The sequence below is a fragment of the Falco biarmicus genome, chromosome 4 (assembly GCF_023638135.1).
Source record: "Falco biarmicus isolate bFalBia1 chromosome 4, bFalBia1.pri, whole genome shotgun sequence".
NCBI lineage: Eukaryota > Metazoa > Chordata > Aves > Falconiformes > Falconidae > Falco > Falco biarmicus.
In genome coordinates, this window is record NC_079291.1 from 77579221 (window position 1) to 77607134 (window position 27914).

Below are 27914 nucleotides of genomic sequence, written 5' to 3' on the forward strand. Positions count from 1 at the left end.
TTATGCTTGCTTGAAAATTTTATTGACACAACTGTTTGGTCCCAACACACGAAACAGCGCTTGAGCCACAAAAGAAAGTGTCCAAACAAAGTAGACAGCTAAGAAAAGAATTTTCTCTTCTCCGTCCCATTCCAAGAAAAAGACAGTGCATAAATTCAGGGCTTCAGTGACATTTTTTTTTTTTTTGAACAGACATGAACCTGAAGTAGTACATTTAATTGTTAAATTAAAGAATTTCATGGTTGTAATGCTCTTAAATCTGTAAGTCACATCATTCATTTAACCCTTTGGATAAAAAAATATATTGCAATTCAATTAGGTATTTTGTTACACTATGAACACAACTTCTCAAAAGTATTATTCTATTACTTTCAAACAGCAATTTAATCAGAATCACACATGAATCCAGAAAAAGATAGGCTGACCTCCATAAATGGTATAACCACCACACTCACTTTGACAAATACCATATCTCCCCCTGAAGCAAAAAAAATCTGGTTTTCTTTAGTACTCAGATGACTTGTAGCTGCATTTCATGAAAACATAATTTCAGGTTGGTCTTCTCCATTGCATGCTCTTCTGAAACAAAGATCTAGACTGATCAGTGTTAACCTTAAACTGAAGGTGAAAGCAGATGTTCTTGCATTTAACTCATTAAAAGCATTCCAAGAAAGCTTACTCTAAATTTCTTTCTATAGCAGTATGTCTGTAAAGGTTTACTAAGGACTCAAAATACTGTGCCATAATGCTCAGAAAAACTTCCAAGTGTTTCTCTGTATTCAAAATGGCTATAAATTCGCTACTGATAATACTTGCTTAAATTTAAAAGATTTTATAACAAAATCTGACTAGTAAAATTCTGTCTATAGCCATTGTTCAGTGGCATTTCCTGTTACTGGCTGAGAAATTAGAGCCCGCGTTTCATCTCTTGTACATTACAATAGAATCCACCTAAAAAAATACTCAGTTGGCCAGTGGAAAACCTCTAGTATAGGTTCTTTCAATACTACAAGCAAATTGTTTGCTGCCTGGCAAATACAACCCATTGTAAATGCCATGGTTACCCAGGATGGGTATAAAGTTTCATACACTGGACATACATTTCTGGTAACTAGAGTTAAGGTCACCCACTGACTTAACCTCTCCTCCAAAGCCAGCCCTTTCGAAAGCCAACACAAGATGCCACAAATTGAAAAAAAGCTTCCAACACTAGGAGTAAGTTTCAGAATAAAAACAAGACACAGCTAAAAGACAGCACATCAAACCATAAGCTTCCCATTTACTGAACATGCTTAAAAATAGCAAACAAGGTTAAGCAGAAGAACCTTGGCATTTCCACGTGTAGTTTGACCTTTACTTACAGGTGGAAATAGCATCAATACCTTCCAGCCAAACCATTTCAATAAGACCTGCTCTATTATCTGTAATTTATGCATTAAATGCATATTTCAGAAATATCAGAATCTTCCTAACTTAATTTCTAGACACAATAAAAATCTGTGTGTCTGTATCTTGAACTCATGACACCAAGACAGTCTTTTCCTTAACCAAAGCCATGCCAGACTGCAACTAAATATAAAAGGGAAGCTTAAAGCATCAATGTCCTAGAAAGCTCCTAAATGGAACGGAAAGCTACAGAACACATTTAAAACAAGTTTTACAAAAAATCCACATAATCTTCCACAAACATCTTTAGACAAAAGAATTTCCAATGCAGTTACAAGTCATCGGAAAGGTCAGAGAACAAGTTGCTCCTCTGGAGGACAATCAACTTCCTCACTGTTGTCATTTCAGGTCAGCAAGTTAAAGTTTCTCAACAGGCTTTTGAAAGACAGATCATGCATTTTATTAATACTGTCTGAAACAATACCAGTAAGCAACAGCCTATAGAATACAATATGCTACATGTATGATTACACCACCGAGGCTTAAAGAAAATAAAATCTGTTCCATTTTAGTTGAATTGATATTTTGCTTTTACTGAACACATTTATGAAAAACTGTAAAATTTAAGAATAATTTAACGAATGCCAGAATTTTTTTCAAAATAATAGAAAAAAATCTGCTCTGCTAACAGCTGTGTTCAGTGTAAAAGGAACAAAATCTTCACAGAACACATTAAATACAAATTAACTCCTGTAGGCCTTTCATTAAAATACATAAGGGCTAGCAAATAGCTTTACTTTGTGCAGAGTCCATACGTATTTGTCTTTCACACTATAAAGAAAGAGTTAAAGCTTGGTTACAGGTGCAAGTGAGAAGTTTGCTGCCAATTTCACCTTGTTTTTGTGTTGCTTTTTGGCTGGGCTGTCCATTGCTTCCTTGTTTAGTTGGGTTTCAGAGGACTGACAAGGAGGCACTGAAGCATTCTCTGTGGTGTTGGGCACCACAGAACCAGAGATCAATTTTTCTTGAGCTGTAGTAACAATTCTTTGTTTTTCTTCTTCTGTTAAAATCATTATCTCTAAAATAAATAAGACAACTCCAATTTATTGATGCTCTATTCTTGAAAAGTAAATACTATTTCTCTGGTAATAGGCAATAAAATATTTTAAAAGAACTTGTTAGCCTTCTTTGAAGCTAGAAGCATGTTCACGCCTGCAGCTGATGTGATGCTTGCTTCTGGTTCTGTCCGCATCATGTACTATTTTGAAGGTTTAATTTAGTTCCCACATATTAAATCTCTCAGTGCTCAGAAAAGCACTGCGAAACTTCTGTTGTGAAAAGGTCCCACAGGCTGGCAAAACAGCTTTATTGGTGGATAAAGGTCCCTATAAAATTCACCCCAAAGAATGACAATAGGGTACTTGCAGTCAGTACTCAAGAGCTTCTGATGGATGCCACCTGCATTTCCCACACATCCCATTGTGCAATTTAAATACATTTGTATGTCTTTAAATGGAACTTTATACTATCAACCATTTGTTTGATGCTTTCTTTTCCAAATCGTATGATTTATTTTCTGTAAGTAGTAGAACACAGGCAAGCAAACTCTTACCAGAGAGAGGTGCAGGGCGTTCTTCAAACTGAATGAGGTCTGCAGACTCAAGAACTACTGGATCAGGTCTCAGTTGTGGGGATGGCAGGCAGGAAGGAACTGGCTCGCAAAGGAGGTCAACAGGAGATGTGTTTGTGAGGCAAAGAAGTTCTTGCTCAGTTTGATTAGAAACTACAAAAATAAGGGAACATCTTTCAAAGTACCTGTAAGCTGTGCAGATGTCAGTATTTCAGAACTAGTAAATGTAAAGTCTTCAGGTGTGATTCTGAAGATTTGAAAGCTATGCTGTATTTGAAATACTAGTATCAAACGAATTTAATACTAAACTAACCTCAGATTCACCCAAAAATTACTTTGCTGGATCAAGAATATCTAACTAATTACAATACAGCAAACAAAGCAACAGGATATTAAACCTACCCCTTGCCTGAGGAAATATACCCCTATACTAAAATCCAGCATTTGCCAAACTTGAGTAATAGAAGAGCAGCTGAGGAAGGCAAGTCCCACAGGAACAGTCTTTAACAGAAGGGCCTGTTACCAGACAACTTCCCCCACAGACATACCAATATCCTATCAACTATTTATATACCATCTAACACATTTACAGGTGAAAATTAAGCTGAAAGTTTCAAAATGAAGTGACAAGCCTAGACTTCTGAAATAGTAACTCAAGAATCATTTCACATGTTCTCCAACCTGCAGGTAGTAAATGAAATTGGAGAGCACAGCAAGACACAAACTATGAGGTCACCATTTCCCCAGTTACTTTGATTTGCAGATTTATACTAACAAGACTGCCATTATTATTTGTAAATAAGTTAAATAAGTAACAACACAACCAACATAATGCCACAAAGGAGCACTACATTCCTATCAAAATACAGAAGACATTCCTAGCAGAAGCTGCTGCTGACCGTCTTTTCTCATTAGCTTTATGCTTGTAGACTTCAATCTCCACATAAATCCATGGGAAAGAGTACAGTACTTTTAACAGCTATATATGTATGCTGACAGCTGAGAACAGATGCCCTTGTGAAGAGGACATGTATCTAACTATAAACTTTGGGAGAGGTTCAACAGCTTTCAAGCTATAAAGCATTTCTACAGAGGTTCGGATTGAGTAACTCACACAGCTTTCCCCCATGCTGCTCTGATTACTCTGCTTATTTCCCCCAAGATAGATTTCTTATATAAATTGCTTTTGCATTACCGTTGCTAGGTGTTCCTAGACTTAGTTCCATTGATGAAGTGGATCCTGGGGTCTCCATAATATGTCCGTTATTGTCAGCAAGTTGATTTCCATGATCATCCACATGATCAGCAGGGGGAAAACTAGGTGAACTAAAACGAGCTACAAAAAGGCAAGTTTGGTTCGTTTACTCAAGTTACTTCTTTGAGAAAAAAAAAAAAACAAAGATACAGCTCAAAATTGAAATGGCTTACTTTTCATATCATTCTTTAGTACCACAATTCTCTTATGGCCATGCCCTTTAATCCAGACCACCTAAAGAAGAAAAAAAAGCAAAATTAAACATCGGCATATACTAAGCTCAAAACCAGGCTCACTGCCTTTCATCTAGCCTTGCACTGGTGTTATTTCTAAAAGTAAACTAAAAAATGTTGTTAATTTGTACTACACTACCCATGTAAAAGCTTTGTCTCAAAATAATTGATGCCAAAGTCAAACCACAGGGCTAGAAAGTATACTAACTATATATTAACAAACCTGTGTTTAAACATGAGTTGTAAAATTCCATTTTGTCACACTCCAGAATGATTAATTTAAAGGAAAGCTTATAGCCACAAACTAGGTCACAAAATTATCCATACAATGACAAGATGCCACAGGAAGATTCAGTTATGTGGCAATTCTCACAAGGTCCCACAACTCTTCACTCTTAAAACCAACAGTCTACCCTGATCAAAATGAAGCTTCAGTGCTGTACAGTCTTTCATTCAGTCACGACAGAAATCAGTTATTGCACTTGATAAAGATGCCAAGGATGTTTGTGGCCTCAACAGGAAGTTCTTAAGCAAAGTTTGAACAAAACACGTAAAAAAATACTTTTCTTTAAATCTTTTAACACCATCCAGATTTCTCAGAAACTATTAAAAACACTACTGGCATAAGCCTCCTTTGAGAAGGTAATTATTCTAGTAATTCACAGCAATTAACAGAAGCTGCAGTTGTGTAGCTATTTTTAATCCATGCAGAAGTCTCAGTTTAATTGTGCAAAACAGAATTCTTCACACCTGTGGAATTGCTCCCAAGAGCTCTTCTAAATTATTGCATCCATATGCTTTAGGTTGCAGCACTTCTCCTGTGTATTTGCTATATGCTACTGGGAACTCATAAAGAAAGATCTGCTGATAGTGGTAAGTGTGAAGCAAGGACCTTACATTCTTCGCAAACATATACAGATTTGTAAGCTTCACATACTCTTCTGCTGTACCATTGGTAAAAACCTATTGGAAAAAAAGAAAGGAAAATAATAGGGTGCATACTTCCATATCCTCTACTTCACAATGTCTTTTCAAAGTATTAAACATACCAGAAAGGATAAAGCTTACATACCTCAACCAAGTAAGGGAGACTCTTGAGGAGTTCAGTTAAGGTCATAAATCCATATTCACATGGATTAAGTGAAGTACTATGGATTGATTCATAATGTTGTTTAAGCTGTTCAACAGAGAGAAAGGATGTTCCATCCCAGGACATCAACAAGACTAGCAACTGGGCAGTCAGTGTCCGCAGAGATTTTCTATTTATCAGCTGAATTTGCTTGCCAGACTCTGTGTCAACCACCTAGAAAAATGAATTGCAAATGAAGTTAGGAACCACGAAGAGATTAATATTTACAAATAAATTGTGTAGCTGGGGTTTGAGCACAGCTGCATCTGGTATTATATACTGGCATCTGATACTCCCCTAGCCAAAAGCACACAGGACAAAGCAGCTTATTGCATGGAAAAAATTACCTTAAACACACAAAAGCTGTGTAGCAGTTTCTGTCCACACAGTAGACATGACTTTACTCTTTGTTCCAAGCCAGCTGGACCTGACTGAGGCCCAGCCTGAATACCAGCTGCTAAATTAACAGATTTAGAGCAACTAAACTAGTATGTCCACATAGATGTAACCTTTCTTTTCCACTTACATAAGACCATCTACATAGTTACATTGACAGTCAAAGCCTTAAACCATAGATTAAAAGTTAGGAATATAAAACATTAGGAGACTGATAACTACTACAGTTACCAGAAAATTATTGCTTTTACACAGTTAAAATCAGGTAGGAAAAAATTCTGTATTGTTAAACTAAGTCCTACAATACCATTTTTTACTTATTTACTAAGCAAACATGAGTTTTCCCAAAGAAAGTTGAAACAACGGAATAACAAGGAGAATATCATAGGAACACAGGAGTTATATTTAAAATCCCTTTGGAATTGCCCCCACAACAAAATACTGTTTCTAGAGTACAGTATTAAGGAAACTGAGACCTGTAATTTGAGACACAAAATTCTTTAACACATTACATACCTCTTGGAGGGATAAACTACAAAGATAAAAGATTACCTTTACAACATGGCAAAGTTTTTGCATTAAAGCTGTAACTGAGCTAACATCATAGTCATGAAGACGCAGTGTGTATCCGAATGTTTTACTGTACTCTGTCAGTAAATCAGTCATCATTAGACAGTTGTCTTTCTGAGACCGCAGCAGCTTAACAAACTGGGCAGCAACTGCTTTGACTTGTTCCACCTCTGTGAGTGTGAGAATTTTCTCCTCCCCACATTCTAACACCTACAAAACAGAAATTATCCTTTGTTAAAGTGATTTACCTAGTCTGGATAATAAGAAGTATTATCTGTACTACAATTCAGTGCTTGCAGGCAGTCATTTGAGATAGCTGAGCCTTGCTACATAGCAAGATATCTATACAGCAAGAAAAAGTATGCAATTTCTGAAATACAGTAGACAACTGGTTATTAACCTTTTTTAAAGCAAGTTAACACAACTTTAATGAAACTTAGCTCAATTTTGATGCACTAAATTCTGTAAGTGTAATACAATTTAGAAAACTTGAATTTGTTATCAAACTTAACCTGAATGTGCTAAAAATCTTAAGATCCTTTCACCAAAATAGTGTATCAGACTTTCTTAAATAGCTGTCTAGCACCGTGTGCCATTTCTAAGTCGCACTGAAGTTAGAGAAATATAACCACTGGCTGAAACAGTTGTACAGATCTCAGAGAAATGTTTTAGTATAACTTAGGATTTTAGAACTTACAAGTAAGACATCTGGTATGGCTTCAAAGAGTTCAAGCAGTTTTGTAAAACCATAGTAAGCAAGTTTGCACTGACGACCAAAGTGATGGTGATAAGAAGGAATAAATTTATTGAATGGCATTCGAAAATGGGGTTGATGGCGCAGTAAGTCTACTACCTCTTTAGAAAATTGTTTGGTTCTTTCAATTTCTTCTTGTGTACGTTCTAAAATTCAAGAATAAAGCAAGAGCTATGTAACCAACACTTATAAAATGCAACAGAACATAAGAAAACACAATGATTGATTTTCAGCTTTATCACCTATCACATGAAGTCACTATTTCTACCACTGAAGACCTTTAATAACTGGACAAAGATGTCTGTATTTTTGCTGTGTGGAAACAACCCACTAATTACTCCACAGAAAGTTTAACTACATGCAGAAGTAATAACTTTATGGGTTTTGCCACCTGCTTTCCTGTCTGTTCCATTGTAAATGTTCCTAGAATGACACATTCTTTATTTGCTAGAAGTTCATAACAGTTATGAAGATAGAAACACAACTATCAGAAAATCTAAGTCACCCTTATATACATGAGTTAGCACAGTTTTAATATAGTCAAAGAACAATTTCTTTAGCAACAGTAAAAATATGTACATGGACATACCTCGTTTGGGAATACAAATTACCATTTCATTGTCTTGCTGGGACAGACAGATGGTCGTATCTGGAATTTCTGATATAATATCAGCGAGTTCACACACACCATACTCAGTCACATCCCAGTCCTTCGAAAAACACCTGAAAGTTATAGAACATATTAAAACAGAAGTATTAATACATGCTGTGCATGCAAAAGAATTTGTAAGTTTAAAGAGTTTGTAAGTTTAAACAACAAGTCTCAAGCCCTAACAAAAAACCCACATCATTTTATATAGGCAATAATGAGTATGTGAAACAAAGGGGAAAATATTCCTAATTCAAGTTATCTACCTGTTCTAACCAGAAAAATAAGATACACTGATGGTTCACGTAACACTGGAATAAAGAGATGATATGTCAACTAGTAGATGCCTCAAACTAATTGGGGCAAGTGACAATATAAAGTAATATTTTTCAAGTTCAGGTTTAAATTACATTTTCTTAGATCACTTGTTATACAGCTCCATATAGTTACACTTTCAGTCTGTATTTGCTTAATAGTCATGGACATATGTTCTTCTTAAGATTAGGTCTCAAGAGAAGGTAGAGACCATATCCTGGAAAACCATATTAAGATTCACAATACCATGTAACATATTAAAAGGCATTTTACCGCCACCCTGCCCCCTGACAGGAACCTCTCAAAGCAACAACACTCCACATATTTTCTTATTCAACAAATGGCCAGAGCTGACTACAATGGAGATGTACATTTAGAAGATGTGGAAAAAAACCAATCTGTTTTTGCCAATAGTGTAAGTAGAAGCATGCATTCCAAAAAAGGAGCTCTTGGTGCATGCAGCACAATAGCACATGTAGCATGAAAAATGCTATGGTTTCCTCAAAGCACATTAAGTACTACTTTCTGTCTTTGTATTAAGGAAAACATCATTCTTTGTTCTCAAAAAAACCTAAACAGCTTTTTTTTAACCATGCTAGAATAGAATGTTCTTCCTGGCAATATGAAGACAGGTATTACTCCTTATTTTTGCCCCATTGCTAGATCCAGTTAAAGAAGAGTATCTATTAACAATCAATCATTTTTTCACTTCATCAAATTTTATGTATCCCTCTGAAGAAAGTCTAACACTAGATCTTCTCTTTATTGTTCATGTTAGTGTGCCATGACCTGCTTGCTTAAATCCAACCTTTCAGTCATGGCTTCAAAGAGAACCAATAAAATACAATAACCTATTCCAAACTCCAATAAAGTTAATGGACCTAGTACTAAAGGAAGCAGTAAAGTCTGCCAGACAGCTTTTAATTTTTGTTTTCATTAGAAGTTTGAACTTCCACATCACAACAAATAGGCAATATAGTTGCCACAGTTTTGTATTAAGATTGAAAGCGCTGACTGTCTTGCACTATGTTTTAAAACCACTGTTGATAGACATGGCCTGCATAGTCATTCTTGTATCATTAAAGTTCACTTACCAGTGATAAGCCTGTAAGAATTCCCTCACAATAACCTGTTTACTGGCCTGGGATTTCAGAAGCTTCAGTAAGTCTTGAGTGAAGCGCTTAACTTGAGCTCTGTGTGTTAGCGTTAACAAGCGTTTGGAACCCATACCGAGAATCTGAAAGAAAATTTTATTTTATCATTCACATTCTCAGTAAATTTTTACAAGATATTTAGGAGCCAGTTCTACTACAGGTAGGCTAGAAATAAAGGATGTAATAGAGAGTAATAGAGACAGCATTTGGAAAGGCAGCCTCATAAAGCCATATATTGTGTACTAAGGCATATGTCATCAAGAAATTAAGAAATGCTTCCTCCATGAGTACTACTCAAACTGTTGCACATTTGTATTAGTTATCTTAAAATTCTACAACCAACTGGTGTTCAAAGTAGTAAGGTGTATGTGACCATAGTGGAATTATTTGTAACATAAGGCCACACAATTTGTTTCACACAGAAATCCTTCAAGTCACAGGCTATGCATTACAGCCTAACTTAAAAGCACTCAGCATTTGCTGTGCTCTTATGATAAACACCACAATCAAAACCAATCCGTAGCTACAGGCTAAAAGCAGCTTCAAACTATTTAATCTAAGCCTCTGGAATAAAGAGTTCATTTCCCCAGTTGTTTTAGAAGGGTGGGGACAAAAATAAGCCAGAAACAACATGTCAAAAAAAAAAGACCACAATTGCATTTCAAGATTCAGTTAACCATCTCTTTCAAGGTGGACTATGTAACTGCATAGCATCTGTTACACAATACCAACCAGTAATTCAGATAGTTGAAGATACAATTCCCCATGTTAAAAGGAACGGTGCCATATAACTCACTTGCAGTACATGAGGCACTGCTTCTAGCAGCTCCATTAATTTAGAATACCCATAGTCAGACACACGGCATTGCTTTGCGAAGTGATGATGGTATGTTGGGATGAATTTACTGACAGGTATGACGCAGGACGGTTGGCTTTTAAGTAGATCTATCACTTCTCTACTGAACTGAATAAGTTGTGGATTACCTACAGGGCTCTTAGAACGTAGAAGCCAAGGATCTAAAAGGGAAAAAAAATAATCGTATTACTGAACCTTTCACTAATACCTCTCCTAGTAAGCACTGCACTTTATTTATGACACAGGCTAGAGCACCGGAGAAAAAAACCCGAACAACAAACAAATGAACATTCAAGCTAAAAGTTTATCTTTATAAAAAGTTTAATAATTATATTCAATTTATTTATGCTCCTCTTAATTTTTTAGTGGAAAGACTAATTCAGAGAAGAAATTTTTAAATAGAAATATTTACCTGTAGTAGGAGGTGGTGGTTTGTTATGTATCCATTTAATAACTTTAATGCCATTTTGGGCAGTGGCAATGTTAACTCCAGGAACACAGGTAATTAGATGTTCTAAAGGAACACCACCCTGGCCTTCTGGCACCATTTCAAGATCATTGAACTCTGACATATAACAATCAGGAAAACTTTGGAAGAAAAAAAGCTTCCATTATACACTAAAATACCACTATAACAATTGTCCTAAAAATACCATTATTTTGACACACTTCCTGAGCAAAAGGCTTTAACAAGCTTATAATACATTATAGAAGTCTTCATTACACAGACATTTTAAATAAGTATGTGTTATTTTTTTTGCTTAACAAGAATTCAAAGAGTAGTAACTTCATAAGGCACTTACTTGCTATAAAAGATACCACCTTACATAAGAACTGGTGGTTTTATACAACAGGTAGTTTCAGAGCATTACAAGAGCCACCAATAAAGTTTTAAATCTTTAACCTATCATCCCATACACTAAAAGCCTAAATTAAAATACTTTACCTTAGTAAAGGCACAGTACCCTCATGTGTCTGTAGAAGACTGTGAACCTGGGGAGCGAATGTCTTCAGAGACAAAACCACAAAAGGAATTCTATAAGAATCTGGATCAAACTCATGCTCACTGTAAAAAACAAGAGGTTCAAGTTTGTATGCTCATCCTACACATAGCTTAAGCATAGTATGCTTTTACTCACATACACATCCATAGTAAACATTATGCATACAATATACTGCTACTAGCTGACAATACCACTATATACAGCCACAAGCAACTTCCATCTTTTCTTCTTCACAAAAACTAATACAGCTACAGCAAATTTCCAGGAGAGAAAAGCAACATTTGTAAGGCCAGATTTTTACCATTATTAGATTAAATTTTTCAAATTAAGTTTTAGCAGCACATACCAGACAGATGACAGCAATCATCTAATAACTGCTCTAGTAGCATAACCTGGTTGCTATTGAATAAGCCAAAAAACTTTGTCTATAGCTTCAGGAAATCTTCAACCCAGTATGAATCACTTAGTAAATGTAACTGGAGGGCAAAGAAGAATGATCAGTTCCAGCTATAATTACATAATAAAATTCAGGCTATTAGAAATCTCTAGTGTGTATAATCTTCCTATATAACCAGAGGAAGGCGGTGTACCTTTCAGTTTCTGGTTAAGGGGTATTCGATCTTGGTGGCTGTGCTAGAATACAGTAATCTTACCTGAACAGACTGAGAACTGCCTAGAAAACTCACTGTACCATCTCTCTATTTTCTGCCTGAATTACCCTTGTAAACATATAAACAGTGACTGGAGCATGCTGTATGAACATGTCTAACTCAACTTTAATAAACCTGTAAGCGTTAAGTGCTGTTCAAATTTTTTGTGAGATTTTATAGTATTTTATACACAGCTTACATAAAGTCTTTATTCAGGCAATGCTGCTTACAAACAGGCTCGTGATATTCCAGCTCTTCAAATATTATAGGACTACAGTTTGCTGATGAACCATCATGTGACTGTGAAGATCCCAATGGACTTTGCCGGGCTTGGCTGCTGGGTAAGAGGCACACCAGCCGCCCACTTCCTTGGTCACGGATTGCCACGGTATCTGTTAGTTTATATAAGTCTGATACAACTAACTTACGCCCAAATCTAAAAGGAAAATATTAAAATAAATACACATTACAAACACAGAGAATGCAATAACCTGCATTTTTCATTTACGAAGCAGTAATATGCTAGAAATTACTCTATGCAAAATGTTAAGTTAACTAAACTATTCATCCCCATTTAGAAAAATTAAGTAAAATACTGAAAGTATAACCTTCTAAGAAAGGCCACTATCCCAGTCATTGCCTCTGGACAGATAATATGCTGCAACATCTAACAAGAAACCTGTAACACTCCATTCTGTTACTCTCTATAACTCACTAAACAAACACATGAGCAGATTCTTTTTTGAAGTACTGGAAGAAAAAAAAAAATCACAACTGAACTTACTTTTTCTCATAGATTTCTGTGAATTTGAACATAGGCAGACAACAAGCAGGTGCATCCTGCAGAATGGACATAGTTTCTGAGCTATAAAAGAAGTTTTGTAACATTAGCACAAAATTAATTTGTTAGTATTAAGTCCCCAGGCCAGACTGGTGAGATACTTACAGACGCAGTTTATGAACTATAAATATCACAGGAAAAATTGCATTCCCTTCCATCTTAGCACTACAAAAAGTTGAAACTTCAGATCATGGCAGTACAAGTAGTAACATTTCTGCTAACTTAACAGGTAACATCTCTGAAAGAGTTACATCTTTCATATGTGGTAAGATTTCAGGTATCTATAAAATGCAACATTAAAGCTGCAGCATTAGAAGTTACCAGCCCGGTCATTACATTAAGAACTTTCAACAGGCATAACCTAAAATGCAAGATTGTAATAAAGTTGTAACTTATACAATGGCTTGAGCCATTATATAGCTGTGCAGCACTTGGGCTTTCTGTAAAATAAAAATAAATGAAGACAACTTTCTTCCTAATGCTTTCTTTCAGTAAGAAAAAGATTGAAACAGAAAATACTTGTATTCTCCCTAGCATCAGCACTGTAGTTCTGTCATCTTCCATATAGAAGATGTAGACCAAAGTAACAACAACAGCCTTTAAAATGTGTATCCCATATTCTAAAGAGATGCACTTTCTTGGAGGAAAGAAGAAATAAATATGCCAAGCATAATCTTAACTCAGCTGCACAAACTAAGTTATTAAAGTATATCAGTATTATGAAAGAGTACTGGTGAAACTATACAACAGATGTACTCAGATGAAACTTAAAATATAAGCAGTGTAAAAATGCTAAACTGAAAGCTAGCTAGGCTGTATTATTTCACACATTTACTTTACCTCCCTATCACTCCTTTGCTTAGTATTTTAAAATCACCTCTCAGCTACTAAACACATGCTAGAACAATTAAGAAGACACAGCACTTTGTACCTGAGTAGAGCGAGTGATTTACTAGCAGCTCCCGTTGCTAATGAGACCTGGATCCTTTTACTGCCAATTTTGTATCTGTGAAGACTGCTGACAGCACTGATAGCTTCTTGCAGATTTTCCATCTGAACTGTAGCCTTCAACTGGTAGTCTGTATGAGGGCTGAGCTCTACACTTTTTACCTAAAACAAAGAACAGATCTTACATATTTATCACAAATCATTAACCCAAGGCAAGCCAACACGAAAGTAGCACAGTCTTGCTTTGGCCACGAGCTGAACGTAACGCCAAAGGGAACCAAGTAAGATGGACCACAGCCAATAGGACAGTGCAAACAAGAACCAAGTGCAATGAGCCTTAGACAAGTCAAGGCCATGATATTTGACACAAGCATCATCTTCCCATGTAGAAGATTATGCCAGAAGAACGTAATCTACACGTCAGGCAAACAGAGCCACTGCAGAAGTGACTTCTTGCATAGTTGCTTTTCACCAATTCACACTCTCCATATCTGGTTTTGATCACTTAGGATTCAAAACAGAAACTCAGTTTTCACTGTGATTTTTAAGCTGACATTAAGAATTCAGCTTTACAGCTTAAAAAGGTTATGCAGCTAAAGCCTGAGTCTCTTCTCTGCATGACTAATGAGCCACTTACTAAGAACGTTATATACAGAACTTCAGAATACCCGATCTACGAAGACCACATACAAATGAACCTATTACAAGTAACGATCTGGCCTTTTTAAAGGAAACACCACCTCCTTTTAACAAAGTTTAAGTCATGTTTGGATAAGCGTTCCATTCCTAATCACTCAAAGCTAGACCACATATGTGTCCATAAGTAATAAACCAGAAGTTCTGAAAAAACAGATCTAATAAAGGTATTTTAGCCTTTACCTTGCCATGTCTTGAGAAAACTTCTTGTAAATTTTGCTGCAACTCTTTTCTGGACAATCTGTAATCTATATTGCTGATATGAATGTCTGCACCATTTGCAAAAGGATCAGGGCAGTCTATACCACTGGTATGATTTACTACATTAAACGTGAGTGGAGATGATCTGTTTGAGAGGTTTGGAGACATACTCCTGGGCAAAACAAGAAAATGTATGAGCTCAAGTAGCTATTGTACAATTCTGATATATAGACATCTCAAAATTAATCAGAAAATAGACACAGGTCACGTGCACAAACACTGCACTTTGAAAGTATTTTCCTAATATGTATGTGTGCAGGCAAAACAAGTTTCACAACAAGCAAAACATTGTGATGAGACAAGTATTTCCTATAAAAAGAAAGGAAACCATTCATATCATGTTTCAAAGTAACTCAATTTAATAATATATTTGGCACCAAGTTTCCTGCTCTCTTACTAACACATTAAACAAGTCAAACTCATTCACATGATTTCAATAATTGGCAAAGGCCAAATATTTAAATGTACAAGAACTGAATGGGCCTGGATGAATTTCTACTGAGGATATCAAAGGCACTGAAGAGAAGCAAGATGTCTGCAATACTACTTCTGCAGATTTTTCAGAAGCTTTAAAGACAAAGTTGGCAGGGAAAAACTGCCACACAACAAGTTTCTGAAGACAAGTTCACTATCTTCTATTTACATGCACCCTGTTAGCTGTTACACAGCACCATCATGGTTTCCTTTTGCCCCCACATAAATCAGCGTATCAAAGTGCTTAGCATGCACAACTCTCTATGCATCTGTCAATAATCAATGTATATACTGGTGAAATCTCACTTCACCTCCCAAGTAAGACACAGACACTTACCGAGATGACCAGCAACTCTGAGACATGAGTAAAGGACTGAGTTGTCTTGAGGCTGTCAACTTACTGAAAGCAGAGGGATAGCTGACCTGAAATACAGTTTCATCTTTGTCTTTTTTATCTACAGGGGAATTGGTAATGCTCCTGGAAGCAGAGGTGTCTTTTCTATTTACAAATATATGTAAGAAAAAGAAAAAACATTATGTTGCAGAATTCACGTAAAAAAAACCGTAGCTAACATTAATGTTTGTTTTTAAACATACTTCTGACCGCTTTTACAGGATGATTCTCCCATTCCAATTTTTTTGGTTGCCAGAGACACAGGAATTGCTGCATTAGAGTTACTCTGAGGAGAGGGAATTTGCTCTCTTAAGTGTTCCTGCTGGTTTTCAACATTTTTACCCACAGTCTTCGATTCAAGGCGGCACAGCTCCTATATTAAAACAGGCCAAAGGTCAGCATTAAAACACCAGACATTCCTTTTCAGAGGTTCTCCTTGTGTCAGAAACTTAAGATAACCGACAATTTTTTCTTTAGTAACATTTTTGTTGGCACTTCAAAACGAGGAATATTTGATTTTGTGTCAGAAAATAGCAGAACGTCAACTAGTTGAAATACTTTTGCTATACTCTATATCTGCCCTAGTTTTCTTTATAACTAGGCAAAGTGGATCACTCAAGATGTTATACTCAACACCAACACAAAAGTCAAAACTGGCCTAGGATTTGAGACTAAGTACCAGCAGTATTTCCAGATGAGAAAAAGGTGTCAGGGAGTGGGGAAAAAAACCCTCAAATTTGTTGTCTGCTTTCCAAGCAGAACATCATAACTCTCATTTGGGAATGTTACTGTAAGTTATAGTTAGTCATTAAATAAGACTGACAAGTTTAAGATAAAGCTGTAACAGAAGCAATATCAGAACATGAGGAAAAGCAAGAATACTAAACTAGGTAGAACAGTACCTGTAAACTTTTAACATTTGTGGGTTTGATGATAGATCCATGAATCTGTAATCCTTTCCCAGCAGAGCCTTTGGTACCAGAAGACTGATCACTTGAGTCTTTGTTGAGGAGGCACAGCTTTGTGTTCTTGTTAATTTTTTTGGGAGACTTCACCTTTTCAGTTCCCACAAAGCTGGAGCTTTTTGTTTCATTAAGTTCTTTGTTTTTGGGAGTAAAAGACACTACAATCCTGTTACCAAAGACATCTTCATTTTCCATTCTCTTCCGAGCCCGTTCAGCACTTTCTTGATTTAAGAAACGGAGAATTGCACTGCTTCCAGAAATGCTCAGCACCTTCCCTCCACAATTGTCTGACAAACGCCTAAGTCTATTACTGACGCTTTTGCTGTCTCTGTTTGTTGGCAGATTATAAACATACAATAGTGCATGGCATGCCTGTTTAAAAGGAGCAAGATCTTAATTTGACTATGTCAGAATAGTTTCCCATTCAAAAATCAGTGTTTTTACATTGATTCTGGTGACACATGCTCTCCTCACCATTCCCAAGGGGGGTTTTTTGCAGCATTCAATTTGTTTGGAAAACTCTCATACCAAAGTAGATACTCAAATTTCAAGCTCCAATATAAAGTTTGAAGAGACTAGAGACCCTGATCAATATCTGATCCTTCTCCAGATAAACATCACCAAGATGTTTATCTTGCAACCCAAGAATCCTATACATTCACACATGCATGTGAACACATAGTTCAGGAAGTTATTTCCAAGAAAGAAAAGTCCTTGAGTGCAGTGCAACAACAACACAGAAAATCCAGAGGGAACCACCAGGAAGACAAAAAGCCCCAAAAAAACAGTAGAGCATGACTCAAAACTGTTAAGAAAGCATCACAGAGCTGTCTTAATACTCAACTAATTTCTTACCCTAACTTTCTGCCAGTGAAACAGACACATAAGATCACATTATCTGCTAAAGTATTTAGTGATAAGAACACAACCTTGCTACTTTAATTACTTCTATTTCATTCTCTCAGTCTTAAAGCAGAAAGCATACCTTCATGTGACAGTAACTGAAACTGTCAAATATGCAGCAGACATGTCTCAACACAAAAAAACCACAGATAATATTTAGCCTGCTCTCCCCCTAAACTGGCTGATGGGGAGCAGGGGGTGCAATGTCTGTTGCATTAAGAATTAAAAATCTTACCGGCATTTTTAGTGGTAACCTTGGTGGCAAGTCTGAAATAAATTCTTCAAAACAAATGAGCTCATGAGCATGATGTAAGAGTGCTTCAGAAGCTTGGTTTTTATGCACCAAAATGATTCGAAAACCATGTCGATGTCTCAGGTCACTGAGTTCCAAAGCAAAGTTTACATCCGCTGAAATAAAAAAAAAAATAGAATTAAGAAGAAAAAACATGGAGAAGACAGAATAAAAAAAAAAATCCCATATCTCACTTCAGAGTTCTATTTATCATTGAAAATCTCCAATGAACAAGCACCAACAGCTACAAGGCTTCTCAACAGACATAATTTAAATCAGCAGTTAGCATTCAGTCTTGGACAAGGGCTTCTTTTTAATAGAAACTTCTAGCAATTCATTTACAAGGCATTCAGCTAGTACCATACACTCCTGTAACAAACATTTGTTTATAGCTTTAGGGAGAAACCCAAGGCAACAGACAGCAATTAAATAGTTGACTGGCTTGAATATTTAACTGTATAGTATGCTGCTACAAGAATAAAATAACAAATGCATATTGCTCAAAGCATTCTGAAAGATTACCATAAGGAAGACTAAATGAGTTTTAATTTATTAGCTTCCTGCTGAAGCTGTCTAACTTTAGACAGCTTTTATATGCACGCCTACTGACAGTCAACAACAAGACATCAGATTCCAATGCTGATTGAACTAAGCCAGGTTCTCACCTTACCGTCCCTACTTTTCCCTTGCTGCCACCGACATTATTAAGAATTCTCAAGCAATTCAGTTAAAGCCAATTCTAAACACAACTTGTGGAAAGCAAAATAGTATCATATGCAAAAGTACTATTGGAGAGAGGAACCAAATTCTGCGCTATAGAAGAGTACCACAAACACTTACTTGACACAAGAACCACAGTGGCAGGTGCAGTGTGTGTATCAGCAAATCTCCTAAGACTTTGCCTGAGTTTGTCATCAGCAGCATTCTTTGCTGTAGCATTGATGTGTGCAACAGTCACCTGTGGAAGTACATACACTCTACAGAAAAGCTTGAATGTGAACTATCCTTGCTTAAAGTGTTTTTTATTTAACACAATACAAGCTTTCACATGCACTCTATTTAGATAAATTAATGCACACATGCATGAAATACAACATGCATGGATCTGAAACTGTTCTAATGAGCCATGAACTTCAACCTTAGTAGGTCAGCAATGTCTTAGGGATGACTTCTGCTGTTTTGTGTTGATCACAATTTACATACCTAAAAAACATTCCATAAACCCTCATTTGAAATAGAGGAGTGACAAACAGCAAGTACTCACTATCAATTCATTCTACCTCATATAAGCAGATAAACTGTCAACCTGTTACCATATCTGCAATTTAGGGGGCATGAAGGGAATTTCTGATATAGAAACCTGCACAAAAAGTTAAAAAAAATAATACCAAGAAACAGAAGGTATTGACAGAAAAATAGGTAGCATCAAAAGTGCCCCAATCAATACCACTAACTTACAACTGTCCTTACCAATCAGCAAAGTATAACTTCTATTACTTTTGTTAGTGAAGTTCACAGATCACAGTCCTTTTAGGTTAATTATTTAGTCAGATTTGTAGTATTACACTAGAAACATCATCACCACCACTTATCACTGGATGAAATCAAAATCCTCTGTGAACACCGAAAGAGTAATCTACAGACTGTAGTCTCAAAAACACCACATCAGGAAAGTTCAGCATTGAAGACTCCACCCATAAACCAATTACAAGCTCATGTATTGTAACACACAGAAGCTAGCAAAGCTTTAGTAAATAGGACTCACTATTCACACACTCACAGTACACAAATTCTCAAGCAAGAACACCAAGTAGATGCTGTTTTGATACCTGGCAGTTGTTTAGCTCCTGAATAACTTCTTTATTTTCTTTGCTAATGTCACACACACAGATGAATTCTGCCTCTCTGTGACCTTTAAAAAACTTTTCACGAATCCTCTGTACAACTGCTATAGCTGAACGGCCAGTGGGAACTGAACAGTTTTCAATATCCCAGAAGACTCCAATGGGGGGCAAATTCTCCAGAACTTGGCCCGTTATTGCGACTTCCGGAGACCCTGTACAGGTTTAACACAGCTCATTTTAATCTCCAAATACCAAAAATATTAAAAACTTAGCATACTATAAGCTTTGCACATGGGAAGCTTTATGTTTTACAGAACAGCATGCCCAGGAACACAAGTTCAATTTTATTTTCTTACAGCATCTAAAAAACATCAGCCTTAAACAAAAACGTAGTCACTGTCAAGTTAGGATAAAGATGCAAGACAACTTCAGCTTTACTCTTAAACTCTCAAACAACCCAGTAATGTATTTAAAATGTTACCAAAGGCTGAAGTGTCATGTGTCATGAAAATTGCCTGCAGTTTGTCACACTAAACTTAGCAGGTGCTGTATCAGTAATGGAAGTGAAACATGAAAGTTGTTCAAATTTAGTGTGCGTTAGATAAAGAATCTAAACAAAATTGGATAAGATTATCAGTATAGTGTCAGGGATTATAGAAAATTAACACTGTATGGAACAAACAGAGAAGTATCCTACAGTTAGGAGAGTGAGGCTGAGTATTTGCTGTTACAGGCTATGAAGTGCAAATAAAGTTTCTGGTGCTTCAGCACTCTGAGTATCTATATCATTTTGAATGCACATTATATGCCCATTCCATCCCCACAAAACAACTGGTAATGTGAGGAATGACACAGAATCCTCACAGGTCAAAAACTAGCTTAGAATTCATGTTAACTGAGAATATAAAATTAAGTACAGCAGAGAAATGTCACATTTGCCTAGTTTTCCCTCTACAAGACTCACTGGAATTGAAATTTTAAGGACACTTCACTGAGGTGTTGCACCTCAAAAAGGTAAACATGGGCACAGTCTTAAAACTACCCAGTTTCTTATTCTTCCACAATTTTAAGTCTGTAACTTCCATATGAGCTCTGATTTTGTAACTGAAGCACTACTAAAGCTGTACTAAGACCAATTATTTCACACAATATTTTCCTCAAGAACACTGAGGAAAAGCTGTATTGTAACTATGTTATACCTTTAGTGCATATGAAATCACAATAGACACTACAGACTAAGAAAATTGTTTTCAAAGTATGGCTGAAGAAAATTTCTTTATACACCACCAGAACAAAATAGCTTCCAAGTCCTTAGTGTTTCTTTTCCTAGCTCTTAAAATGCTGAAAATAATAATAGTAAAAAATCAAAACTCTATGAAAACAGTACAGTAAACTAGATAGTCAAAACAAGTAAATTCAAGTTTGACTCTGCAAAACAGAAACAAGGTATCTTTTTTACTGTTTAGCCTTCTGTGACTGTACAGACATTTCCAGAGAACCGTGCAATTTAAGAAAAACTCTTGATGTACAACAGTATTTAAGCAGGACATCCATTAAGTGCAAGTTTCAAACAAGTGTTTACCATATTTCTGCGGTGATTTGCCAAGGCTGCTTGCCAGCAGCAAACTCTTCTCATTTCCTGTTCCTTTGGTTCCACAGCCATTACATATTGGGATTGGAACAGGTGTGGTCTGTGCACTTGGAGGAGGAATATTCGGCCAGATTTTAGCAGCATCAACTAGGCTGTTTCTGGTTGGCTGTTGGGATAATTTTTCAAAATACATATTCATTTAGTATACAATTTAAACACATACTATTACATGGTAGAAATTTTCTCTTCTGCCAAAATTGCAAGTTAGATGTACTCTACAAAGTTGATTAACAACAGTAGCCCTGGATGAAGGAAGCTTCTATCCTAAAGTCTTTCCTGGCAAACTTAGCTCTAGATGTCCAAATGCAAGGAAAGGTTCTATTAAACTGCACATCAAGATGTGCCATCTTTAGAAGTACAATATGTATTCTAAAAAAAAAAACCCACCACAAAAAACCCACCATGTAATGTGAAATCAGCACCATTAAAGAGTACAAGGTTGAATCGCCTCCCTCCCTGCAAAAATATTAAGTCATAATTCCAAACATACTGAATTCATCGTTTATTGAAATTAAGACACTTCACTTTTCTATTGGAAAATCAGATTTTAAAGTTTAAGTAACAACATCTTGCAAAGCCAAGTATGTTATTTCACTTGAAATTCCTGTTAAAACTCAAGCAGTTTTTATCAGTTCTGAAGTGTACCAAATTAGTATTGAGGTATAAATTACAAATTTGGGAAGACTGAACTAAGACCTATCAAACCAAAACTAGAATATCCTTATAGCATCAGACATTTCACCTGGCTTCCAAACGGATCTTTATTAATCAGCTTCCCAAGGGTACATGTTAACTGTTGTTAGCCTCTCCTCACAGTCACTATGGAACACTAATTGGAGCTGTCAAAAAAGGTAACTGTCTTTCAAATCCAGTCAGAATTCTGCTTAGGTACATTACAGATCCCCTGTAAGCCAAACATTGCAACAGTCTCTTTTGTTTTCCTATAGAACTGAATGTTACCTCAGAAAAGAGATTATCTTCAAAAAGCATATAATTTGGACTGTGCATCAGCGACTAGGAAGATGCAAGCTGCAACCCACGGAAGCTGGTGTTTTGCTCTAGTAGCTTTATTTCAACATTAACCATATACCATGCCTAATAAAAGAGAAATGTGATGTGTACAAACCTTGCTCAAGCAGTCATTGCAGTAGTGAGAGCCCTTTAAACAAACTGAAGGTGTCATGTTTAGGTGCAAAGGGTTGGCGCACACACGTGATGTTAGCTCCGACTGTGCAATATGCTCATCCAAGTGGCCTGTAGCCCCACTCGTGAATTCAGCACAAGGGAAATAGCCAGAAGATGTGCAGCTCTGAAGGGCTGGAAACTGATGCAGTTTGTGCACGTTACCATGACAGGACGGGAAATGGAGTTTTCCACAACAGGGCAGATGTTGACAGGAAGATACACTGTTTTCTACACACATGCCAGGGAACTCACTTGCAATGCCTGCCAAATTGCTTCTAGCTGGAGGGTTCTTCAGTGAAGATGCAGACTGATAAGCAAATCCTGACCCTACTTGACAAGTAATTGTCCCAGTGCTTTTTGAGTCTAATATTGTGCCAGGGTGAATCAAGTTACCACCACCACCACCACAATGCATTTGTGGAGTACAGGAAGAGTCAGAGCCATGAGCACAGCAGCTTACTTTCGGGCCAGGTGAAAGCTGTATTTGCTGTTGCTGAAGAGGACGAACATCAGGAAGCGGTACTGCTGGGAACAGTTTAGAGCCAGCATTACAAGGAGACGAAGCATCCTTCAATTCTACAGCAGCTTTCTTGTTCTCCATGTAATCCTTCTGGAAAGTGAAATCTCAGTTACATTCATATACATAAATACAACAACAATATAATAGTATAAGCAAGCATATTTTTAGACTGTTACAATTTTGACAAGAACAGGAATTTTGAAAAGCGTTATCTTTATGATTACTGTTACCTCACTGTCTGAGCATATAAAATAGTAAAAGAAACATGCCAGTTGTATGCCAGCCTGAGATATATTGACATCATTGGATTTTGTAAATCCAATTTTGGATTGGACAAAACCAAAAAGCTATAAACCAAGTAGCAACAGGTCTGTAAAACGGAATTTGAAAAGCAGAGCTGTTAGGCTAAGGCTGAGAGATACTCCACAATTGCAAACCAAAAAAAGATTTATTTCTTGTAAGAGCAAACATAAATGGATGCAATGGAAAGTAAAAAAACCCCACAGTTTGGAGGTACATAAGTAAACATCTTACAGTTTATTAATAATAATAATAATTCTAAAGTGTTTATTCAAAGTTATAGAAGTAAGCATTAAAAGACTAAGATTCTAAAAAAATTAGAAATTATATTAAGCAGGTAGACTAACAGAGGACAGAGAAGTCCAAGTTTGCACCACTGTGTAAGTGCTTTTCATTCTCCAATTCAAGACAGACACATACAGACATACAGGCATAGAGAGAAATACAGGGGGTTTTTTAAATGCCAGCACTGAAAACTAAGCAAGGCTATAAGGAATACCAGAACAGTCAAGGTCAGTAGACCTAACCTTCACACAATTCACTGAAAGTACTGGCCTACAGCTCTGGAGCAAACAAATTTTACTTTTCAAACAGAATTTAATAAATTTCCTTCTACATGGTAATGAATAATCTATTACCCAAGTTCAAAACCATTTCTCTCTACCCAATACCACATCATATGAACTGAAGATACACTCTGCCAAAAAACTGTCTGGAAATGGTTTATGTTAATTACGGCAGCTCCCTTCCTAACCCCACACACATGAGAACAGCAACACAACAGGATACATTGTTATCTGTTTTCCCCCATGTCTTTTACTGAAAGTCAGATTGAACACACATGAATGAGTGTTATTCACAGCTAGAGCTTACTTACTCAAGTCAATCATTGTGTTGTACTATTCCTATTCCTTAGCACCTTAAATATATAGAATCATATACAGTTACAGAACAGGAACATTTAAAGGAAAAACAGGAAAAATTAGACATTCATGAAGAACGGTATCCATAATTGCTGCAACTACTATATAATAATAACTCATGGAGTTCTAAATTTGCTTCCAAATTAAACTGATAAAATCTGGAAGCATGACAACTACTTCCCTACTCTACTCTTCATCCATAACTTCATAGAGCTTTCAAGAAGCTGCCTTACACCCTTTTTAAAGGGGCCAGTTGTATCATTCCAAACAAAGATGTAGAGAGTAAAACCTGTCAAGCAAAGCAGCTTGCCTGCTTTCACCAACACGGACAAGAGAGCTGTGAACACAATGGAAGACCTTAAATACCCAGGTAGGTTTTGTACTTACCACAGTACCTACTGTCTCCTCTTTCCCCCCTCCCCACTCACTCCCTTTCATCAGCAATAACACCGCAGTCAGTTCTAGCGCTCTGTAGCAGGGTATCAACCGTGCTTTTAGTAAAGCAATGAATTACCCTTTTTGCACTGCAAGGCAAAGATTTTTCAGCAGCAGAAAAGCAATTAGAAAGTTTCCAGAGCCATGGTTTAGCATCATTCTCTTGTCGCTGAAGCCATCCAAGTGATCTATTGCAGAGGTTCTCTGTCCTGTTTCCATCCATCATACAGCCAAACAAAAAGGTTCAACATTCTTTCATCACCCCTTCCTTTCATTCTTCCCACCTGCTAAAGAGAAGGGAAAGAAAAAGAATGACACAAACAAAAAAAAGAAGCATGTTTTAAATAACTTTTGAGACAAGAGAAAAACCACAGTGATCTTATCAATTCCACTACTGCTAGATGACTGAACCTGCATTATTTATGTTAAATTTAATTATGCATATGGGACATGGCCTTGACTATCCCTATTTAGTACAGGAATGTTCCTTGTGACCTGCAGCACAGGTCCGAGGAAAACCCATGGCATCCACAGAGTTCCAGAAACGCATCACTACTAACATGAAATAATTCCCTGAAACTTAAGAACGCATTCTCCTAGAAAGAGAAGCCAGGAGGCCGGTTTTTAAGAACAGCTCATCAGCAAACACAAAATAGGTGCAACTGAGCACAGGTGAAAGAATTAAACTGCATATTCATTGTTTTTCCATTGGCTAACAAAACTATATATACACCTGTATTAAGCACACAGCACTTAATACTTAAACAAAGCTTTAAATTATTAAAATTTTCTACAAATACTTCTACTAATTTTCAAGCAGCCCCACAGCACACCACATCAATTCAGCTTTACAAAACCACAAAGAAGCAAAACAACTTCTTTCAGGGCCAGCCACATTGTGCCAGAAAAACTACAACTAGCAATGAAGGCTTCGACTGCATGGATTAGACTACACTCCCCCAGGGGTTTTTTGCATTTAAACACATTAACCGTGGAATACATTCCATAGCGTTACGTTTGCCCCAGCATTGTTTTTAACCACAAAAGCCTGATTTCCTTTTAAAGAAGAAACGTTTATCCACATGAACCTTAAGTACCCCAAAACGACGGTGTATACCATATTAAATCAATCGAGTTCCACAACTCCAGAGTACGTTACTTTGAAAAACGTCTGGTAGCACCAATTCGTTTGGGAATTAGAACGGCAAGTGAAAAAACCCAGAAGTTACACTAACTGCACACGCCCGCGCTCTGCCCCCTGCGGCTCGCAGCTCCGCGGGTGCCTCCGGCGAGGCCCGGCCCGCAGCCCGGAGGGAGCCGGCGAGGCCCTAGCCGCCCCCGCCCCCACCCCCGGCGGGCAGCCCCAGCGTGCCCCAGGCCGCTGCCGGGCGAGCGGCCGCTCCCGCCCGCGGGGCGGCGCCGGGCCGAGGCCGCCGTACGGCTCCGCCCGGGGGACGGGCTGCCCGCGCGAGGGGAGCGGGCCCTGGCCCCGGCCCCTCCCGGCCGCAGGGCCTCCCCAACTGCCGCAGAGCGGCGGAGGTAGCCCCAGGCGAGGGGCGGGCGGCGGGCCCGCCTCGGCTCTGCCCTACCCGCGCCCGCCGCGCCTCACCTGAGACGCCGCCAACGCCGCCACCCCTCACATGCCGCCACGGCCCCTCACACCCCTTTGTTGTCCTCCCTCCTCCCTCTCTGCTCCTTCTGCCGTCAAGCAACGCCGAGCACCGGAAACCAGCCGGCTGCCGCAAAGGAGGCTGTCGTAACGTTCCGCTCCACTCCCTCCTCCTCCTCCCCAGCGGGCAGGGCCGGGCCGGGCGCGGGGGTTTTTAAACCGGCCCGGGGCCCGGAGATCCCGGCGGCCGTTGGCGTGCGGGCCGGGGCGGGGCTAGGCGACACCCCGACCTGGGGTAGGGGATCTGTGGAGGTGCCCGCGCCCAGTCGGAGGGTGCCCGGGCCCGCCCTGAGGGGATGAGGGCGGCATCTCAGGAGATGAGGGGGGGCCCGGCCAAGGACACCCGGGGCCCTGGGCGGCGGGAGCGCTGAGGAGCGCCCCTGTGCCCCTTCACACTGGGATCCCCCGCCTTGCAGCGCGGGGGGTGGCTCGGTGCGGCTGCCTGAGCGGGGCCGGGGCCTGCAGGGCCCAGCAGAGCCGTAGGCGCCGGCCTGGGGTGGGCTGCGAGAGGCCCTGCAGAGGGGGCTTGGCCTCCCCGGGGCCTGAGCAGGTGATGAGGAGATTGCCACTGTGTTGAACTGGACTCTTATAGGTAATAATCTTTGGTGCCTTGCACAGAATTTAAGTTTTCACTTAGAATTTTTTTTCACACACACACAAACACAAAATCTTGATAGGTTGCCAAGGGTGGGCAGGTTTAACCATTTTAAGCATTTAAAAGAGCCTGTTCCCTTGAAAGCAGTATATAGTCCTAAGCCCAAGGACAGGAGTTAAATGTAAGTACTCGTCAGAAATCTGTTTATTTGAACAGAAGTGCCTGACCATTCTGTACTGTCCTTCTCTAGGTCGCTTTGGGCATCATTAGCTATGTATAAAGAAATTCTTCAATACATATCTTAAAAATATCAAGCAATTACTGGCTAACAAAAAAGAATAAGCTTCTAACAAGCCACTGGATTAGGCTTTAGTAGGGTCCACACCCCCTGATTAAATACCTAAGTCTGCTGAACAAACAAGCATCAAGTAAAGCGTAGGCCTCCACTGCTACCTCAGTTTTAATAACTTGTCATTCACTGGGTCTGTTGGTGTAGGTGACACTGGCAACACACTGAAGATAGCCGGCTTTTATTCACTTCAGGATTTTATAACTTTCCACATTGATATTTTTCCTCTTGAATCCTTGTGCTGCTAACAGTCCTTGTCTCAACAACCCTACCTCTATTTGTAATTTTACTTTTCTTGTCTCTCTACAGATACAGCTCTGTCTCACAATTTAACAGTTCCCTCATAAGTCTGGGCCAAAGTCATGCAGCAAATCCTTATCATCCAGGCTTAGCTTGCTCCTCAGCATGCAGGTAGCTCATGGCAGATCCTGAAGAAGAGATGTTAGTGACAGAGCAGGGCGAAGATCTGCTTTTGGTGGTTCAGTATCTTTCAATCATAAATGACATCATGGCATTAAACTAAGTTGTCATTTTACCTTTACCTTTGCATAATGGACTGCAGCCACCAACAAGGTTAAGAGTCTTCTAAGGGACAATGCTCGTATTTACACCCAGTCTTGCCCCTGCTATCATGGTTCATGCAGGGTGTAATGCTGCTGTGTATTAAGGCCTTGAGTTGTGTTGTTTT

At 38.2% G+C, this 27914-nt stretch overlaps 1 protein-coding gene across 3 annotated transcripts; it reads right to left on the bottom strand.

Moving 5' to 3' along the window:
* Nucleotides 1-26353, bottom strand: MARF1 (meiosis regulator and mRNA stability factor 1). 3 transcript variants are annotated; one of them, XM_056334738.1, is made up of 27 exons: nucleotides 26223-26353; nucleotides 24693-24900; nucleotides 22377-23042; nucleotides 21182-21356; nucleotides 19585-19811; nucleotides 18596-18713; nucleotides 17699-17871; nucleotides 16498-16932; nucleotides 15799-15968; nucleotides 15539-15700; nucleotides 14650-14839; nucleotides 13754-13932; nucleotides 12766-12846; nucleotides 12181-12417; nucleotides 11274-11393; nucleotides 10740-10915; nucleotides 10268-10488; nucleotides 9412-9554; nucleotides 7943-8076; nucleotides 7297-7499; nucleotides 6582-6809; nucleotides 5577-5807; nucleotides 5255-5467; nucleotides 4445-4505; nucleotides 4212-4352; nucleotides 2999-3169; nucleotides 1-2464 (listed from the first exon to the last, which is right to left on the bottom strand). In XM_056334738.1, exons 2-27 carry the CDS (start codon nucleotides 24837-24839, stop codon nucleotides 2232-2234), a joined length of 5235 nt encoding a protein of 1744 aa, XP_056190713.1. In that variant the 5' UTR covers nucleotides 24840-24900; nucleotides 26223-26353; the 3' UTR covers nucleotides 1-2231. The 3 variants fall into 3 exon arrangements, with proteins under 3 accessions (XP_056190713.1, XP_056190711.1, XP_056190712.1); XM_056334736.1 differs by having other exon boundaries at nucleotides 22377-23045; XM_056334737.1 differs by having other exon boundaries at nucleotides 22377-23045; nucleotides 24693-24897; nucleotides 26223-26329.
* Nucleotides 26354-27914: the final 1561 nt, after the last annotated feature.